This window comes from Desmodus rotundus, chromosome 9 (assembly GCF_022682495.2).
Source record: "Desmodus rotundus isolate HL8 chromosome 9, HLdesRot8A.1, whole genome shotgun sequence".
Classification (NCBI taxonomy): Eukaryota; Metazoa; Chordata; class Mammalia; order Chiroptera; family Phyllostomidae; genus Desmodus; species Desmodus rotundus.
The window spans coordinates 93,605,929-93,626,623 of NC_071395.1; the positions used below are offsets into that span (position 1 = coordinate 93,605,929).

General features: G+C 34.8%; 1 protein-coding gene across 1 annotated transcript in view; it reads left to right on the forward strand.

The window, feature by feature from the left end:
• APPBP2 (amyloid beta precursor protein binding protein 2) overlaps positions 1–20,695 on the forward strand; it is a 43,846-nt gene that overhangs the window by 12,172 nt on the left and 10,979 nt on the right. Inside the window, exons 2-8 of the mRNA XM_024573023.4 lie at positions 5,437–5,525; positions 8,200–8,351; positions 11,830–11,953; positions 15,107–15,275; positions 18,173–18,262; positions 19,614–19,681; positions 19,762–19,867. Coding sequence (XP_024428791.1) covers positions 5,437–5,525; positions 8,200–8,351; positions 11,830–11,953; positions 15,107–15,275; positions 18,173–18,262; positions 19,614–19,681; positions 19,762–19,867 — 798 coding nt within the window. The remainder of the gene's footprint in view (positions 1–5,436; positions 5,526–8,199; positions 8,352–11,829; positions 11,954–15,106; positions 15,276–18,172; positions 18,263–19,613; positions 19,682–19,761; positions 19,868–20,695) is intronic.

Consider the following 20,695-nt stretch of genomic DNA (forward strand, 5'->3'; position numbering starts at 1 on the left):
TGGTGACAATGGTCACCTTATAGAGTGTAGACTGTAATGAAGTGACATGTTTAACAAATTATTGTTTAAGTGAATGTGTGCGTGCATGTCTTGATGGTACCTACTATGGAGGGAAAATCATGAGAAAGTATAACAGGGAATGAAATTTAGATTGGGGGATCAAGTGACATGTTAGGTAAAACCACTAGAATGAGTAACAAATTAACCAAGTAAAGAATCATGGTATCAGTGCTTCATGTGGAGGCAGCAGTTTATGTGTGCAAAAGTCGTGAGGTGAGATAAAGCTAAAAGAAAACTAATGTGTTAGGAATGTAAGGGATAGGCAGAAAAAATAGTAAAAGGTGAGATTTGAAAGATAGGCAAGAATCAGACAACTTGTAGAGACTTGTGGGCCACATTAAAGATTTTGGATTATGTTCATGTTGAGAGTCCCATTGAAAGGTTTTAAAAGGAATGACATGAAATAATTTACTCTTTCAAAAAGTTTTTTAGTTTTTTGATTTGAGAGAGAGAGACATTGATTTGTTGTTCCCCTTAGTTAAGGGTTCATTGGTTACTTCTAAGTGCCCTGACCGGGTAGGGAAGGGTTGGGGAGGGTGGGAGAGGATGGGGGGGCTCGAACCTGTAAGGTTGGTTTATTGGGAGGACACTCTAACCAACTGAGCTACTCAGCCAGGGCCCAGTTTACTTTAAAAAAGATCATTCTGGCTACCGCGTGGACAGTTGAGTTGAATACAGGGGGACAAGAGTGGTTCTATCAAACCTTTGCAGTAATCTAGATGAAAGATGGGGAGGAGAGTGGAGATGAAAAATTTGAGATATAAATCCTATACCATAGATGTACATTCTATTGAATATTAATCCAGATTTTTTAAAAAACTTACTCATATATGATGGTAGACATATAACTTAGAAACAAAAGTTTTCTGAAAACTTGTTTTATGTGTGTCATGGTGATTTTTCCTTGATAACAACCCCCTTTTTGGAAGATTTTTGCTTTTTAATGACTCAGGGGTAACAATTTCAAACATGAGTAAGCTACATGAGTTTCATAGATAGTGTATGGGACTTGGTAGTTATTCTTAGATCATAGTTGTGGACTCAATTTCTTTTATATCTTTCTAAGCCTCTCTAAATTTTTGTTTTGGGGACTTAGTCTAAACTATTTGTATGCTAATTTGGTATTAAGACTAAGCTGTTCACTCTTAGCCTGTGGTAATTTTGGTAATTTTGAGTTGGCAAAGAAAGCAGCCATGCCAATTCAAAATTCCTTGGATTATGAAAGGCTTTCATCCCCATCTTTATATCCTAAGGAGTTCTCTGGGTTTGGGGATGTCTTGCGTTGTCCTCGCAATAGTTGCCTTCAGTTTTCTATAAGATTTTCACTTTAGTCCCTGAAAGTCTTTGCATCTGAACCATCACCAGGAGATTCACCTCTTTGTGTAGTAAAGATATTAAGTGTGTTAGTAATAATTTGCTTAGTTTTGTTGTGTTTTTATGGACATTTTAGATTCTTATGTAATCACTTATCTCTTCATGATTTTTGCCTGCGGTATAATTAAACACTATGATTTGTTGAATATTTAGAACTTTCATAAATCTGGAATTTATCTTTCTATACTTTATTAGGAGGCATCTTTGTTTCCTTATTTTTATGCACTCTTAACTAATTTTTTCTTAGATAATTTTTTTAAGATAATTTTTAAATGATTCCTTTATTATATGTTAAATTTTTACATATACTGAGGTCTGCTTTTGAACATTGCATTTTGTTCCATTAATTGGTCTCTCTTCATACCTGTATAATACAGGATGGGCAAAAATAGGTTTACAGTTGTTTGTATGGAAAATAATACAGTAATTAACACAAGAATAAACTCTCTGTCTTGCATACTCACAACTGTAAACCTACTTTTGCCCCACCCTGTATTGTTTTAATCGTATTTTTATTTTCTGTTTTCACACCTTTTGGAGGTAATTTACCTACTTCCTTATTTTCCTTAAGGTATATCAGTAGCTAAAAGTAGTTGATAAAGTCCTTTAACAGCCTCATTATTCAATGAGTTCAGAACATAGTATTAAACACTGTAATAATGAACTAGAGATTTTTAAAAATTTAGTATGAGAATCATTATGAAGAATGCTAGAGCCTCAGTTTTGTTTCTTCTATCTCTGCTCCGTAAGATGTATTAATAGAGGTGGGGGGGAATGGCTGGAGGTGAAAGAGGGTGTAAGGGGGATAAATGGTAATGGAAAAAAATACAAGTAAGTTTTTTAAAAGATACATTAATCTAAAAGGAGATTAACCTTTAATGCTTCTATTATTTCTATAAAAATGTTAAAAATTACCCACCATATATTATATTCAAGAGGCAGTACAGTATAGGTTATTAAGAACAAGGATGTAAGGACAAACTGTTTGGGACCAGATTCTTGCTTTGCCACTTCTTAATTGTGTGATTTTGAGCAGGTTACTTTTTTAAAGACTTTATTTATTTGTAGAGAGAGGGAAAGGGAGGCAGAAAGAAGAGGAAGAGAAACATCAGTTGCTTGCCTCTCGCATAACCCCAAACTGGCCCACAACTCAGACTTGTGCTCTGACTGGGAACCGGCAACCTTTGGGTTTGCAGGATGATGATGCCCAGTCCACTGAGCCACACCAGTCAGGGCTTGAGCAGGTTATTTTAACTTTATATGCCTCAGTTTCCTCATCAGTATAAGGACAGAATGAGTTACCTATCAAAACCACTGGCACATAAGAGATTTTTTAAGAATTAGATGCTGTTTTTATTCTGAATTAGTATCCAAAAATCTCATTCAAAAAATGTATAAATTTGCATTTTTGGATAAATATGATAAGGGTGATTTGAAACAATTAAACCATTACTCCACAGATTTTAAATGTGAATCCATTTTTACTAGAAAAATTGAACAGCTGAGTAAGAAAATGTTTATATTTGTTAATAGGGTATATTTACAATTATAACTAGGGTAGCAACTTCTCTAAATTTTTATTTTAAAATCTCATTTAATAGGATATACCAATTTTCAGTTATTAAAGAATACTATGAGTTGTAGAGCTTATAAAGTTTAATTTGTCTTTATTTGACTAGTGAGTACCAGTAAAAAGGTGGTTATACAATTTGTTTTCATTTTTTGTATGTACAAAAGGACTTCTAAGCCTTAGTTTGCTAATGATGAGTTATTTTGATAAGAAGCTAATAAGATTGTTTTGTACTGTAATGTTTGTGGAGTGAGAATGTGTGTGTGTGTGTGTGTGTGTGTGTGTAGAAAGAGAGATAACTGCATTTGTTTTTCTGCCCCAAATCAGAAGTTTACAATATTGTTAAGTCCCTAAATAGGAATTTATCGGCTTTATTTTCCCTGAGTTATTCTCTGTTGATTAATAGTCAAAGTAAAATATGACAGTGATTAATAGTAGTGAATTTTACTTTATACATTCTCAGAAGCTCTTTTTTTTATAGCAGAAAACATAATCATCTCCAAAAATAACAGATGTTTCCTTATGAAGGTGTATTGTTAATTGAATGTCCAACCATTATGTGAAGATAACATTTCTGCCTCCTCTTCCTTAGGTTGTTGCTTCTCCCCTGCAGCAGTCATTATGGATTTTCCATAACAGTCATTATTAATCTGCATTAATATATATACCTAATTCAGCTTGACTTCCATTGTGACTAGTGACTTACATCTAGGAGTTTCCTGATTGAGTTTGTAGCGTGTTTTCCCTGAGCAAAGTTAACTGGCTAGATTGGGAAATGAACTCTAATCTTGTTCTCTTTCTGAAACCTATGTCCTCATCAAATAAGCTAAGTGTTAAGGGCCTGTAATGTAAAGTAAATTAATAAAACCAAATTCCTGCCTCCTAAGACACTGTATTTATATAGCATATATTAATTCAAAAACATTCGATGAGGCAGAGTTAGGGAAAAGAGAGGCAATAGGATTTGTCTCTTTTAACCATGTGCATGTATTATATGTGATAAACACTGAACACATTCATTAAAATATTTTAAATAGAGGTTCTAAAAAATTTAGAAAAGTGAATAAATGATTGTGACAATAATGAAAAATCCTGCTGTCCTGGATTACTTTAGACATGACCTGCTGTCAGCCTACTTATGAAGTGTCATGCTCCAAACTGACCTGAGATTCTCGCGGTGGTCTGAAGAGTCTGTAGTTGATTTTACGTTGATTATCCACTTTTGTTTAAGGAAAAAAGTTAATTTTGAAAGTTTCTTCAGTATGACTTTTTAATGTTTATTTAATAAATACATAATTATATAATAATACTTTGTATTACTTACCATGTACCAGATACTGTTTTATACTTACTAATTTTTTTTTAAATTTATTTTTCTTTATTTATTTTTAATTGTTGTTCAAGTACAATTGTCTCCATTTTCACCCCACCCTTGAACCTACCCCCCACCCTTGAACCTACCCCCTTTGGCTTTGTCCAGGTGTCCCTCATACATCTTCCTTGATGGTCCCCACACCTATTATCCCTCTCCCCCCTCCTCTCTGGTTACTGTCAGATTGTTCTTTATTTCAGTATCTCTGGTTATATTTTACTTGCTTGTCTTGTTGATTAGGTTCTGCTTACAGGTGAGATCATACGGTATTTCTCTTTTACTGCCTGGCTTGTTTCATTTAGCATAATGCTTTCCGGTTCTATCCATGCTGTCATGAAGGGTAGGCGCTCCTTTCTGCTGCATAGTATTCCGTTGTGTAAATGTACCACAGTTTCTTGATCCACTTGTAATTTTATTTTTCAATTACGGTTGATGTTCAGTGTTCTGTTGGTTTCAGGTGTATAGCATAGTGGTTAGACAGTCATAATTAACAAACTGATCCTCCCAATAATTCATGTACACACCTGGCACCATACATAGTTACAGTTATTACAATATTATTGACTGTTCCCTATGACTAGTTTGCAACTACCAATTTGTACTTCTTAATCCCTTCACCTTCTGCACTCAGACTCCCAACCCTTTTCCCTTCTGGCAGCCGTCAGTTCTCTGCATCTATGAATCTGTTTCTGTTTTGTTTGTTCATTTATTTTGTTTTTTAGAGACCACAAATAAGTAAAATGGTATGGTATACAAATACTAATTTCTGTCATATACAACTATTAAAATGCTTTTATATGGTCCTGGCTGGTGTGGCTCAGTAGATTGAGCACCGGCCTATGCACCAAAGGGTCACCAGTTCAATTCCCAGTCAGGGCACATGCCTGGGTTGTGGGCTAGGTCCCCAGTAGGGTGTGCACGAGAAGCAACCACACATTGATGTTTCTCTTTCTCCCTCTCTTCCCCTCTCTCTAAAAGTAAATAAATAAATTTAAAAAATATAATAAAGTCCTTTTATATGAATTGTAGAAAATTATCTTCTTTTGGTTTTTTATTTCAGCTTTATCAACAAGGACGCTTATGTCAACTGGGCAGTGAATTTTGTGAATTGGAAGTTTTTGCTAAAGTATTGAGAGCTCTGGATAAAAGGTAAATTAATTCATTAGAAATTGTGGTGAACTATACATAACCTAAATTTTACCATTGTAACTATTTCTAAGTGTAAAATTCAGTGGTATTAAATACATGCACGTTGTTATGAAGCTGTTAATACCACCATTGCTTTCTGTGTTCAAGAAAGGGAGACTGAATTCACCTTCCCTATTGTGGCTGTTACCATGCAGTCGGAGCCACATGGAGGTGTAGGTGACACGGCTTCTGATTGTACTTGCCACTCTCGTTAGTGTTCTTCTGAAACTTACTTTAAATGCCATTTTTTTCCCTAACCCACATTCTAGGAAAATAATAATACAGGTTTACTAAGTATTGCTAATCTTTAATATTAACATTGTGTAGTTGTTTCACTTGTTCAGCGTATTAAATAAGTACTTAATTTGTCTAGTATATATCAGGTATTGTTCTAGATTCTGGGGTTACAGCAGTGAAAAAGATCTGTACAATCTTTTCCTCATGGATTTCATATTTTAGAGAGGGATAGACTAAAACAGGTAAAAATTAACAATTCACTTCTCAAAGATAACTTTGAAATGTGGCCTGTGTACTAATAAGCCTATAGAGAAACTTCTTGGTTAGTTGATTAATTAAGATTATCTATTAAAAAAATAGATGAGAACTTCATTTTGGTAAAAGAATGCTATAGAAAAACTTTAAAAAGCATTCTTTTAAAAAAGGTTAGCTTTCTGGGATTTGAATTTCTCTATGCAGTTCTAAATATGGCCATTATAAAGACTTAGTGGAATGCCTCTCTTTCATCTCCCAGGTTATCTTTCACCAAGTCCAAGTCCTTTAAGTGCTTGATATACTATTTGTGAAACTAAAAGCATGTAGTTTGACATTTTTCCCGTTTATGCAAAGCAGCGACTCCATTATTTAATATTTTGTTTTAAATTTGTTTTCATTGAGATACAGTTCACATACCATAAAACTAACCATTTTAAATGGTACTATTCATTGGCTTTTAATGTACACAGAAGGTTTTATAGTCATTACCACTGTCTCATTCTAGAACATTTTCCTTACCCCGAAAGAAATACTGTTGCGCCCTGGCTGGTTGTGGCTCAGTGGAATTGAGCGCCGGCCTGTGAACCAAAGGGTCACCAGTTCCATTCCCAGTCAGGGCACATGCCTGGGTTGTGGGACATGGTGCCAGTGTGGGGAGGCGTGCAAGAGGCAACCACACATTGATGTTTCTCTCCCTCTCTTTCTTTCTTCCTTCCCCCCTCTCTAAAAATAAATAAATAAATCTTTTAAAAAAGAAGAAATCCTGTTGCACCCATTAACAGTCACTCCCTGTTTCCTTTTACCCCTAGTCTCTCACCTACCGTTAATCTACTTTCTGTCTTTGTATTACCTATTCTACACATTTCATATAAATGTAGTCATAAAATATATAGTTTTTTGTGACTGGTTTCTTTTTACTTCCTATAATGTTTTTAAGGTTCATTCATATTGTTGCTTATATTGGTACTTTTTTTCTTGTTTACGCCTGAATAATTTTCCATTTTGTGGATATACGGTTTGGTTTATCTCATCATCTACTGATGAACATTGCGGTTGTTTCCCCCTTTTGGCAATTATAAATAATGCTGTTCTGAAGTGTTCGTGGACAAGATTTTGTGTGGACATATGCTTTCAGCTTTCCTGTGAATAAAACTAGTGTGTAAATGTGATAGTCCTGTGTTTAACTAATTTTTTGAGTGGTCTCTAAACTATTCTCCACAGTGGCTGCACCATTTTATATTTCCACCACCAATATATGAGGGTTCCAGTTTTTCCATATCCTTGCCATTACTTTTTTTTTTTTAATTACTATAGCCATCCTAGCAGATATGATACGGTATCTCGCTATGATTTTGATTTGCTTTTCCCTAACAAGTAATGATGTTGAACATTTTCTCTTGTGCCTATTAGCCATTAGTATATTTTGGAGAACTATTCAGATCCATTGCACATTTTTTTTTAAATTAAATTTATTGTGGTGACATTGGTTAATAAAATTATACAGGTTTCAAATAACACAATTCTGTGACACAGTATCTGTATATTGCATTGTCTGTTTACCACCCAGAGTCAAATCTTCTCTTGTCACCATATATCTGACCCCCTTTATCCTTTGCAAGCTCCCCGTTCCCATTTTCCTTTGGTAATGACAGTACTGTTATCTGCGTCTATGATTTTGTTTTTCATATTTGTTCATTTCTTGCTTTCAGTTTCATGTTCCACATATGAATGAAATCATATGGTTCTTGACTTTTCTGTCTGACTTATTTCACTAGCACTATATTCTCAAGATTCATCTATGTTGTTGCGAATGGCAGTATTTCATCTTTTCTTATCCTTGTCCATTTTTAAATTGGGTTATTATTATTATAAGACAATTTGGCTTTTAAAACTGATGTTAAAAGTTAGTTTTATTCTTTGTTGCCACAAATTTACACATACAGGATCACTGAGTGATCCTCTGAGTAAAGATACTAGGCTAAATTGTGAATTATGTTGGCCTCATAATTCATAAGGCAGGAAGCTTTTTGTCGTACTCTATCTTGGAAAATAATGGTACTGTTATTTTAAAAAAGCAAGCTAGCACTTTCTAAAAGGACAAAATACATTACCTCTATAAAATAACCTTTTCCTTCTCCTTCAGACATTTGCTTCATCATTGTTTCCAGGCTTTGATGGATCATGGTGTGAAAGTTGCTTCAGTTTTGGCCTATTCATTCAGTAGAAGGTGCTCTTATATTGCAGAATCAGATGCTGCAGTAAAGGAAAAAGCCATTCAAGTTGGCTTTGTTTTAGGTAAGTAATGGTACAATAGAGGACTGTTTTGTCCTGTGACGTGATTCAGAATTAAACCTTCTGACAATCCAGGATTCTCCCAGGACATTCCCACAGTCTACTTAAGGAGGTTGTGAGAAAAACATCAGAAAAACTAAGTGTAATTTATTGGACATTAACTTTCGTGGCATCATAGTGCTATCTTTCTAAATCCTCATGACATTGCAGTCATGTGTTGGTATTTGAAAAATGAGGAAAAGGACTAAAAAATGTTAACTTGTTCAAGTAACATAGCTAGTAGTGGAGCTAAGTTTAGAATCTTGTGTCTATATGATTTCAAGCCACGTATCTTTCTACCATGTCATGCTGCCACCAACCTCTTTCACCAGCTTACTATAAGACGTGGGACTTAATTCTTTTGCGGCCTCAGTTTTTCCATCTCTAAAATGAGAGTACTTCTGAAATTATTCATGAAATTATTCATGAATGTTATGAGAATAATATTCTCATTTTACAGGTGCTGACAATATAAATGGAAAAGGATTTTGAGGTTTTGTATGTTATTTGTATAGAAGAGTACTGTTTAGTATTTGGCTAACATTTTATATGGTTTTCAGGAAATCTCTAAATGTTTCAGACAATTAAAGTTGTTGCTACCTTTTTTACTTTCTTTTTAAACATTTTTATTTTGAAATATTTGTAGGTTTGACATACAGTATCGAAATCAGGAAGTTGACACTAATACTGTTAACTAGACCGTACTATTAAATAGACTTTATTTAATTTTTACTGTTTTTTTCTATCACACACACGTGTGTGCACATGTGTGTTTCTGTGCAGTTGCTTGAAGGTGAAGACACATATAACTGTCATTAACATCAAAATATAGGGCTGTTCCACCACCAAGACTACCTTTCATTTTTAACTTCTCACATTAATGTGTGTATGTGCATGTTCTCCCTCTCTCTCTCTCTCTCTCTCTCTCTCTCTCTCTCCTCTCTCTCTCTCTCACACACACACACACACACACACGTGCACATGCGTGCATGCATATACTTTCTTTGCTAGCAAGTTTTTATGGTCATTTCCTCCAATCTTAAGAATAACTCTTTGTAGTGGTCATAGACAGTTTGCTGGAGGAACTTCAGGACATTTTTTTCCTCCGCATTTATCCTTCGATAGTCCCATGTGATTTAACAAAGAATTGCAGCAAAGAATTATGGAATTAATGACCAAAGAGGAGAGTCTCTAACAGGAGAGTGTTTGTGATCTCGGTGAATGTTAGGTTGACATTCCTTCAGTCTTAGATGGTCATGTAAAAATCTGTGGGAGAAATTTAGTATAAAGGAACGTGAAAGTGAGCATTAAGGTGTTCATCGAGGTCCTCTGTTACTTCTACAAACACAACAGTCCGGCCATTGAAATGAGCCAGGATGAAGAAATATCTCGGAGAAAAACCAAGTCCTAGAAAAGTCAGTTATATTATAAGCCTTAATGGTAAAGTTGCCAAAACAGTGCAAAAACTTCCTACCAGAAGTAGACAGTGATGGAGATAATTTTTTAAATAACGGCCTTATTGAGATATAATTCACATACCATGCATTTCACCTGCTTAAAGTATCCAATTCAAAGATTTTAAATATATTCACAGAGTTGTGAAAATATTACCACAGTAAATTTTAGAACATTGTCATCACCCCAAAAAAACCCATACCCATTAGCAGTCATTCTTCATTTCCTTCCAACACCTCTAGCCCTGTCTCCATAGATTTACCTGTCCTAGATGTTTTATATAAATGGACTCATAAAATCCTTTTTTCATGATTTTTGTGACTGGCTGGTTTCATTTAGCATGTTTTCAAGGTCCATCCATGTTGTTGTGTAGCGAGAATGTAATGTAATGAATTTTAAAACAGGTATTAGAGAACTGAAAGAGACAAAAAGGGAACGCTTGGGTATTACTGACACAACTGCAGGAATTAACTACCATACCTAGTACTTAGAATACTAAGGGATGGTGTTGGAATTAAAGTTTAGAAGCTTGATGAGGTGCCCCACAGAGCTGGGATACTGCTAGGCCACAGGGGCCAATGGGCCTACAACTTAGACCTCTAGGAGGGCACCTGGCTGGCTGGTGTCTCTGATCTGAGGGCTGTGAGTCTAGTTCTGCAAGTATTAGAAAACTGCAGCGGAAATTGGCTTACCAGAATGAATGGCCACTGCCAGAGTAAAGAGCATTACCCTGGGGGCTTTGCTGTCAGCAAGAGCCTTGCTGACAAACTGGAAGCAAACAGGAAGGAGTGTCTCTTGTTCCTCCCCTCCCAGTCTAGTGCCTCTTTTGGGCAGAGACATGGGGAGCCAGCTGGCAAAGGAGAAATATGTTTACAGAGTCCTACCTCCCCAGTGTTACAAAACAGAGTCTAAAAGGGTTGATTCAGAGCTGAGAAACAATAGCCTAATAACCAGCACAACATATAATGTTAGGATGGTGAGTAGAAGGCTGCTTAGTATGAATATGTATAATAACCATATTATTCAGTCATTTGGTGAGGGCCCTAAAATGTTCTAAAGCATACTTCTCTACAATTAAAATGATATTTGGCTGGCCCTGGCTGGTGTGGCTCAGTGGATTGAGCACTGGCCTGTGAACCGAAAGGTCACTGGTTTCATTCCCTGTAAAGGCACATGCCTGGGTTGCAGGCCAAGTCCCCAGTTGGGGGTGTGTGAGAGACAACCAATCGATGTTTCTCTCCCTCTCTCTTTCCCTCCCTTCCCCTCTCTGAAAATAAATAAATAAAATCTTTTTAAAAAGTGATATTTGTTTGATTACGTGTAGCTTTAATTAAACTTAAAAACATGGATAAAAGCAAAATACAATATTTTCTTGATCAGACACTGTTGACACTGTTAAGACTATTGACACTATTTAAAATATATTAAAATACAAAAAGAAAAATATATGAGGGGCTAAAAAAATGGTCATTATCCTAAGTCAATGATGCCCAGTGCTAGTGGAGGATAGTAATTTAATTACTTGCTAAAAAAATGAGTGAAGTGAGTATCAACATCTCTTACTTGTGTTTCTAAGTGATGTGCTTACTCCTGTACTGAGAAGATTAAGTTTAATTCAGATTCTTTTATCTTCTTTGGGATTGGGTATGGAGAGATTGAAAAGTTATGTTTAGCCTACAAGGTGAAAATATTGGAATTATTAGAATATAGTAGCTAATTAACTGAAAAATGTCAACTCTTTAGGCCATGGAGTATTCTTAGAGGGTTAATATTCTTGACTCCTTATTCAAGGTCTCAATTTTGATCTATTTCCTTTAGTTTGAAAAAAAAAATTACTTTCACAGTTTGTATCTTTGTTTTGGGATAAACACAGGACTTTAATATTATGGTTTTTCCATTTTAGATAATATTTATTATAAACATGTCATTTCAGCTTTCAAGTGATTTATTAAATTATCTAAAGTTACTGGTTTTTCTTGTCTTTTAGGTGGCTTTCTTTCCGATGCAGGCTGGTACAGTGATGCTGAGAAAGTTTTTCTGTCCTGCCTTCAGTTGTGTACTCTACATGATGAGATGCTTCATTGGTTTCGTGCAGTAGAATGTTGTGTGAGGTAAGTTGGAACAGATCCTACCATTACATGCTGTAGTGGTAAATGGCTTTTATGGTTTTAACTCTTTTAAGTATAGGTCAACATTTGAGTCAGCCTCTGAGTTGATGTTTATATGTCAGAGTTTCACTATTCTGGCCTCCTGTCCTCATCCCCAAAATAGAGTTAACTTGCTATAGTTAGCTTAGATTTGAGTATTATGAACCAGACTGTATATTTGTAGTTTTGCTTTGTCAGAGAACTTGCTTGTTCATTCATTCAACACCCATTTCTTAATGCCTAGTATATACCAGGAACTGTATACATTGGATGCTAGGAGAAGAAGTACACTTTCCTCTTGGGTGTTACTATTTTTCTAACCCCTGTTCTATATACACTTCTAGAATCATATATAACAAGATTAGTATTTTACTTATAAATATTTTTCTTCAAAAATAAATTTTTTAACAGAAGTACTTAAAGGAAAGGCAAGCAAATCTAGAAGTACAATAACTTTGCTCTTACTGTTCTTACTTTTTCTGCACATGTAACACTTAGTATTAGCTATTTTCATGTTGGTTTTCTCTCTGTTCCTCAATTTCATTTGACCTTTTCTTTTTCCTTTTTTAAAGATTTGATTTATTTTATTTTTAGACAGGGGAAGGGAGGGAGAAAGAAAGGGAGAGAAACATCAATGTGTGGTCGCCTCTTGCTCACCCCTTAGTGAAGACCCAGCCACAACCCAGGCATGTGCCCCGACTGGGAATCATACTGGCGACCCTTTGGTTCGCAGGCCGACACTCAGTCCACTGAGCCGTATTAGCGAGGCTGATTTGACTTTTCTTAAAAAGAATTTTTTCCTAAATAAAACTAAAGGGTAATCAAAATAAAGTTTAAAAAAATGCATAGAAATTTTCCTTCCTAAGTTACTTAAAGTCTGGTCAATTTACTGAATATTTTGTATTCATCAATTTTTATTGAATATCAAATAATATTTTATTGATATGTTAGAGATGAGGTATCTTAGAGTTTGTTGGTCTGCCCTAACATATATCTCGCCACTCGAATGAAGCTTTGATGGTTATGGATTCTTTCTCTCTTGTTTACCACTACATCCCTTGCCCCTGGGAAATGATTAGTTTGTGATTGATGCTTCATCAGCACCTGACTGTGAGAGTCTCAAAACTTTATTATCTGAGCTACCGTATTTTTTCTTTTTAAAAAAATTTTTGTTGTACTTTTTTCTCTTACAATTTATATATTTTTACTTACTGCAGTCTTTTACTGGATTTCAGTTCTGTTTCCTGTTTGGCTTTTATTGTGGTGGAAGTCATTGCACACTTTGGTCATAAGATCAGCAGTTTGACGTTGCACCTCTATTATGTATGAGTGCACTTACTTTAGCATGAAACTTTTCTGTCTATCAGGACATACATTTTTCCTATTTTTATGCTTCTGCCTAAAAATATAAATTTAATAATGCATTATTCAAGAGTAGCCTGATAAGTTATTACATTTAGTTTTGCTTTAAGTTGGAATTTGGTATTGTGAATGAAATATGCTCCATTCAAAATTTTTGATTGGCCTTAGTATATTATTTTCTTGAGTGTTCTAGTCTTTTTTTAAAGTGGATAACTGTATGGTGAGTGTTGGGAGAATGTACACTGACATGGTGTAACATTTAATGCTTTATTGAATAGTTCTTGTTCATTTGAAGTGACTGTCTTTTTCTGACAGTACAATGGATTGATAGAGATTAAAGATTGTTAAAATGTTTCTTTAATATATAACCTTTATTATGTTTTTTCCATTACCGTTTAGTCCCTTTATACCCCTCTCCCCCCAGCAATCACCACCGTGGGTTTTTAATACTCCTGAAGAATGCTTTCTAACCTCTCTGTACTTGGGTGTTTTGTTTTGTCTTACTGTTTTTTTTGTTTTTGTTTTTGTTTTTTAAGAGCAATTCTTTTTTTTTTTTAAACAACGATTATTTATTTATTTATTTATTTATTTATTTATTTATTTAGAGGGGAAGGGAGGGAGAAAGAGAGAGAAACATCAATGTGTGGTTGCCTCTCATGTGGCCCCCACTGGGGACCTGGTCTGCAACCCAGGCATGTGCCCTGACTGGGAACCGAACCAACAACCCTCTGGTCTGCAGTCCGAACCCAATTCACTGAGCCACATCAGCCAGGGCTGTCTTACTGTTTTCAGAGAGAGACATTGATTTTTTTTTTTTTTAATGCATTCATTGGTTGATTCTTATATGTTCCCTGACTGTGGATCGAACTTGCAACCTTGGCACATTGGGATGCTGCTATAACCAATTGAGCCACCTGGCTAGGACTTTTTTTTTTTTTTTTTAATGGTTTTTATACCTTGTTCTTTTTCAGACCTGAACATTTTCAGAAAATTGTATTGTCATGAGACATGGACGTAATATTCTAGCCAGCATTATAATAGAAACATAAATACATGTCCAGTCCTAACACTATCCTCCTGTCTTATATGTCTGCTTTTGCTATCTACTCCTAGCCTGTTTCACAACTCTTGCATAGCATTAGGTAGTTAGCATAGTTTTACAGTCACTTTATGTAAAAGAACTGTATTTTTCTACCATAGAGGTAAAGGTTATGAAGGAACTCTGACAATACCACTGTTTTTAATGAATTTATCTTACCAGAAAGATAAGCAAAAACGAGACTTTATGAAAGAACATGAAATGAGTGGTAACTGATCAAGTATTGCACAAATATACTAGAAAGAAGAATGGAAAGTAATGATAGGTAGTAGTAATTCATGTTAATTTTTACTTTCTTCACTATCTTCCAAATTTTTTATAAGATTATATTACTTTTGGATTTAGAACACTGAGTTAAGTGTTAGATGTAGCTAGATGTAGTACAGGCTCAGTGCACAAAGTAGAATATTTAGAGAAGATAAGGTATCAGAGTTGGATGAGATTAATCATGGATAGCTTTCTGGAAAGAGCATATACTTCATGTGCATTATAGTCGATCCCAGTTTGGCCCAGACAGCTGTTTTCCAGTGCTTCCTTATTTCTTATATCTAGTTACCTTAACCCATCTATGTGCTGCATAATGATCTGTAAGAGGTTATCAGGTCAGCCGTGCAGGAAATACCAGAAATAGAGGAATGTTCTTTGTTCTTTTGTAGGTTACTTCATGTGCGAAATGGAAACTGCAAATATCATTTGGGTGAGGAGACATTTAAGTTAGCTCAGACATACATGGATAAACTCTCAAAACATGGCCAGCAAGCAAACAAAGCGGCGCTGTATGGAGAGTTGTGTGCACTCCTGTTTGCAAAAAGTCACTATGATGAGGTGAGTATTTGAAGTGCATCTCATTGTGACCAGTAAGTATTCCTAAAACACAGGATAAATCATAACTCTCCTATTTGTCTTCATAGATCTCCTTTTCACTTGTTAGGTTTACTTAAAGCAATACACATTTGAATTGAATATTTAAAACCAGGCAAAGATGTATTCTGTGACATGGATTTTAAACTATACATGTAAGATTTAGGCTCTGTTTTGTTTTTGTTTTTTATTTCCAGGTGTATTTCTGCCTAAATTATTTTGGTGGACATGGTCTGCTAAATAAATCTTTAGTAGATACTTTTTATTGAATATGTAGCTCTGGATGAACTCTCATAATTTGAAAGCACTCATTTCAAGGGGAAGCTAGATTTTATTTATACTTTATTATATTGTTTTGCTCCTTCTGCTTCCTTATGGGAAAGATAGCTTCACTCTGGGCTTTATACTGCTAAATTAATGCTTCATGAATGAATACATAGTTGGAATACATAGTTGAGAAATGATTTATGTATTTACTTGGTTGTTTTATTTGTGGAAGAATATCATAATTATTTCATGCTGTCAGCTGTCATTTAGCTTTCATATTTTGAAATTATTCCTGTCTTGATTTTTGCCCCATTAATTTAAATATATATTCCATATTTAAAGGGAATTTTCAATTAGAAGTGAAACTATACAATTCTAAAATAATTATAAGGTGCTATTATGCAACTCCGATGCTCATCTTGCTTTTAATATCTATATGAGAAAGCACTGAACCCATCTATAAAAATTTAAAATCCTTACTAGCATGCCTGTAATTTTTCAGGTAGTTTATGTATGTTCTTCCAATTATTTTTTATGCTGAATTCCTGTAACTGCTGAATCAGTCTTGTCGATGGATTGTTTTGCTGCCCCTTGTGTACAGTGTCTGTTCTATAGCTTATCAATCCAGGTATAGAACTTACACCCTTTCTGTGATTTTCATACACCAAAAACAAAGAACTCCATTCACAGAAGGCTTGTGTGTGAATAGCCTAATTTACTAGAAATGAGAATGAGGAGCAACAGTTTGAGTATTAGAAATACCTGTCTTAAAAGCGCTTCAGGTGCCCCAGTGTCTTTGTGTGTCTTACATAGGAACTCAGCCATCTCTGGTGCTTCTTGCATTTCTTTCCATCCTTCTTTTTCATACTGCCCTCTAGAACTCTGCACTCTTCTTTCCGTTACATAGAATGATTCAAATCTTGCCCTTCTTTACTCCCATACTCGGCCCCAGGCCCGTCTTAATATAGCCAGACCCACCAGTGTGTTCAGTGGGACAAATTGACTTTTATTTACCAGTTTTCACTTTCTTTACTAGGCAGTTACTATTTAATTGACAGTTACTCTCTTTCGTCATTCGCATCGGGGTTTACACTGTGCCTTATTCATGGTGTTTGCAGCTCTCAGCATGTTCATGAGGAATGTTTATTGTTTCTTGGATAATTTTGATAGTTCATTCTTTTAAAGATAAATAGATTTGGCAGTTATATCCATAGAAAAGTACACAAATCTTGAGGATGTAGCTTGATGAATTGTCAGCATATTCTGATATGAGTTAGGGTAGGCTCTGCTGAGGTAATATCAACCCCAAAATAGTGGTGGCTTGAAACAGTGGAAGTTTATTTTATGTTCATGCTACAGCATGTCTTGGGTATCTCTGTGGCTCTGCTTAACATTATATCTACACTTTGCTCAAAACCCTATGTGGTAAAGCAGTTTCTGTCTGGAACATTAGAGCTGGTTCTTTTTAGAACCAGCCTTGTCGCAGAGGCAAAAAAATCATCATAGGGAAAAACTACTGGCTCTTAGAAATTTCTCCTGGAAATGGCACGTTTCACTTCTGCTCATATTTTAATTGGCCAAAGGAAATCACATGACCACTCTTTAATGTGGAAGGGAAGTAGTGTATATGCTTCCCCGATGAGGGGCAGTAAATATTTTAAATCAGTCTTAGAGTGTACCACACTTATAAAGTTTTTACTTCATTATTCTGAAACAGAGTCAGCTTATATACTATCTCATAAACAAACCAGTTTTGTGGGGTTTTTGGCCTAAGTTGCATATGTTATATTTTCATCAAAATTGCTTTTGAATAGATGGAATTGCTTCTTTCTTCAGAAGAGAAGAAAGCTTGCAGAGGAAAACAAATATTTCTAGTGCTTTATAATTTATCTTCCCCCCATTTCTTGTGATATATTCATAATATGTTTTTGTTTCTTTGAAGCTTTCTTATTATCCAAAGTAATTTATTTTACTTTTTTTCCCTTTTCTCCCACTAAGTACTAGGAGAGAAGGATCATTTTATGTTTTGTTCTCTGCTAGATACCTAGATGCTAACACACTGCCTGGCCCTTAACCTCTCTGCACCTCAGTTTTCCGGAGTAATATTATATATTTCACAGGGCTGTTGTGTCCGTTTAAATGTGTCAGTGCACATGAAGTGCTTGGAACAGTAGCTGGCACAAAGGAGTCACTCAGCTAAACAGGCAATTAAGATATAGAATATAAGCATTACAGTAGAGGAAGGAAAGCATAGGAAACCTAGTCCAGGACTGAAACCTGAGAGACAAGGTTGACAGGTTAAGGGCTGGGGGAGGGAGGAATGTATTCTAAGGCAGAGGTAATAGTGTGTGCAAAGGTTTCTGGGCAAGAGAGAACATGGCTGTGATTTCCTGAATATGTGTCACATATCCAAAGAAAAATGTAACATACTTTCACGTGAACTTAGCCTTAGAAAATTTTCAGTGTAAATATTTTTTGTGTGTTTTTATTCAAGTACTTGAAAGCTTGCAAGAAAAATTCACAACTATTTCATTAGACATTATCATTTTGATTTATCACAGTGTTTGCTCTTCTGTATATGTATATATTTTTAGGCATATAAATGGTGCATTGAGGCAATGAAAGAAATCACAGCAGGCTTGCCAGTCAAAGTTGTGGTGGATGTTTTAAGACAAGCTTCTAAGGTGGGTATAATGTTAAAATCATTAAATTAATTATAGTATTTAGCAAGCTTTAAATTTGTTTTAATTAACCTGTTATTTAACAAATTAGGTATTGCATACTCCATGTACTGAAAGGTCTGTTTTCTGAATTTCTATTCTCAGTTTTAGAAACCAGATTTCTGAAACTATCACACACATAGACTTTAGCTAATTTTATTATACCTAGAAAACCCTTGACAATTTTTGTTACCATAATTCAGCTCTCTGAAGTACAGATGAAAACAGTGTTGTGATGCTACCCTGCCTGAATTTGGTTTTGTTTTCCTTAAACCTCTACAACCACCTGAATTCCTTATGCCATAGTTGTAATGGGCATTGGTCACTTTTCTCCTAAAAGATAGCCTTGTATTAAATCTTTTGGTCATAATATTGCAGTCTCACAGTATGACAGCTTTCTGGTATGACAGTATTGACCTGGGGAGCAATACTTATTTGATTTTCCTGTAGTTTTTCTTTATTCTGTAAATAAATGCATTACATCTTTGAGGCCAGTTAGTAATATTTAAAACTTGCTGCTGTGGTGCAGTGAAGCTTTAAAAGCATCAGTGTCCATTTCACATACACTCTTTATACCCAGAGGTTTTTCAGTTTTGAATATTCCATTTTGGTTAGTTTTACTTACGGAAATTTCAATTAGAAGGAAGATTCTAAAATTATAGTTTTAGAAGAGCCTAAGATTTCTATGAAATTTATTTAAATAAGTCATTTCAGAGTGAATAAATAGCATAATCAGGTTATCAGAGCTAGAAGAAGATTAATGTTTTTAAGTAATTTAAAACATTGATACACGTTTAATATTAAGACAACTGAATATATGTGCAAGATTTCTATTTCTCTGTGCAAATAATATTTAGAAACTACTGGCTATTCTCATGAGTCAAAATATTAAGAAGAGGAAAGCTCAAAATTCTGTGTATTTAAAAATTGTTAGATGAGAATTAAAGGATAGTTGTAAGCCACTGTAGAACTGGAATATAAATATAAGTGCCTTAGAAAATAACATGGTGTGTCCTCCCCCTCACCATTGTATTTTAATAATATGGAAGGATGGGAGTATATCAGCTCTGTAAGATAACTTTGTTAATAACAAGTTTGTGTTGGGCATGGCTGTCAAAATTGTAAGCTTTATAATTTCCCAGGATATATATAGATCTGTTTATAATAGAACTTTCAAGCTGGAAGGAAATTACAAATACGTCGCTTCTACTTATGTTTGAAGGTGCTTTTCTCTTTTTGACCATTATAGTTCAAATATATAAGCTAGACTTACTTTACCACTGAGTTATTTAATAATTTTTTACGTTATCTTTAGGCTTGTGTTGTAAAACGTGAATTTAAGAAGGCAGAACAATTAATTAAACATGCAGTGTATTTGGCACGGTAGGTGATTGTTATTAAAAATACCATTTCAAATTATGTGTCTCTACTTTATATCCTAATAGTTTTGTATCTTTTTGTAGGGATCATTTTGGATCCAAACACCCAAAGTATTCTGATACACTGCTAGATTATGGGTTCTACTTACTGAATGTAGATAATATCTGTCAGTCTGTTGCAATATATCAGGTATGTTAATAGTTACACTTTCTTTCAACCTAAATTGTTTTCCTGACTTGTACTTGTTTGCAGTGTATAAACTACTCTCAAAAAAGAATTTCTGCCCTGGCCAGGTTGCTCAGTTGGTTAGAGCATCACCCCAATATACCAAGGTTGTGTGTGGGTTCAATCTACGGTCAGGGCACGTACAAGAACCAATCAATGAATACATAAAGAAGTGAAACAACAAATCAATGTTTCTCTCTCACTGTCTTTCTTCTTCTCTCTCTCTCTGTCTAAAAATCATTTTTAAAAAAACTTTCTAAGCCCCTCCTCATAGATATGGCATACCTTTATTTTGGATATTACTAAATACTATCTACAAAACTTAAAAGTTAAAGTTATAAGAATTAAAGCAAATCATCCAGGAAAAGAGTTGTTTACTTGTGGGCTCATAATCAAGAATACTCTTCCATTTTCATTTGCCCAGATGATGGCTTATCTTTGTTGTTGATTTAGCGTGTCATTATAGCTACATTTATAATAGCAAGGACAGTCAATAGTAGTTATTTTCGGCCTTATCTTAGTCATTCTCAGGTAAACGATATGTTATGCCATAGCTCTGGACAAGGTATCCTTGATTTTTTAGTCCACTTCTGAAGAAGGACACAGAGAAAAACACCGTTGTGATTCTCAGTCAAGTAATGGTTTTTATTTCTAAGCCATTGCCTTTTAAGTCAGACTCAGTCTTCAGAAAATCAAGCCTTATAGGTAATTTTTATGTTCTGTTGTGATTTAAATACAGCAGGCCTTTTCCTCAAAACTGATGGGATTCAGTGTGTAGAATATATATTTAAA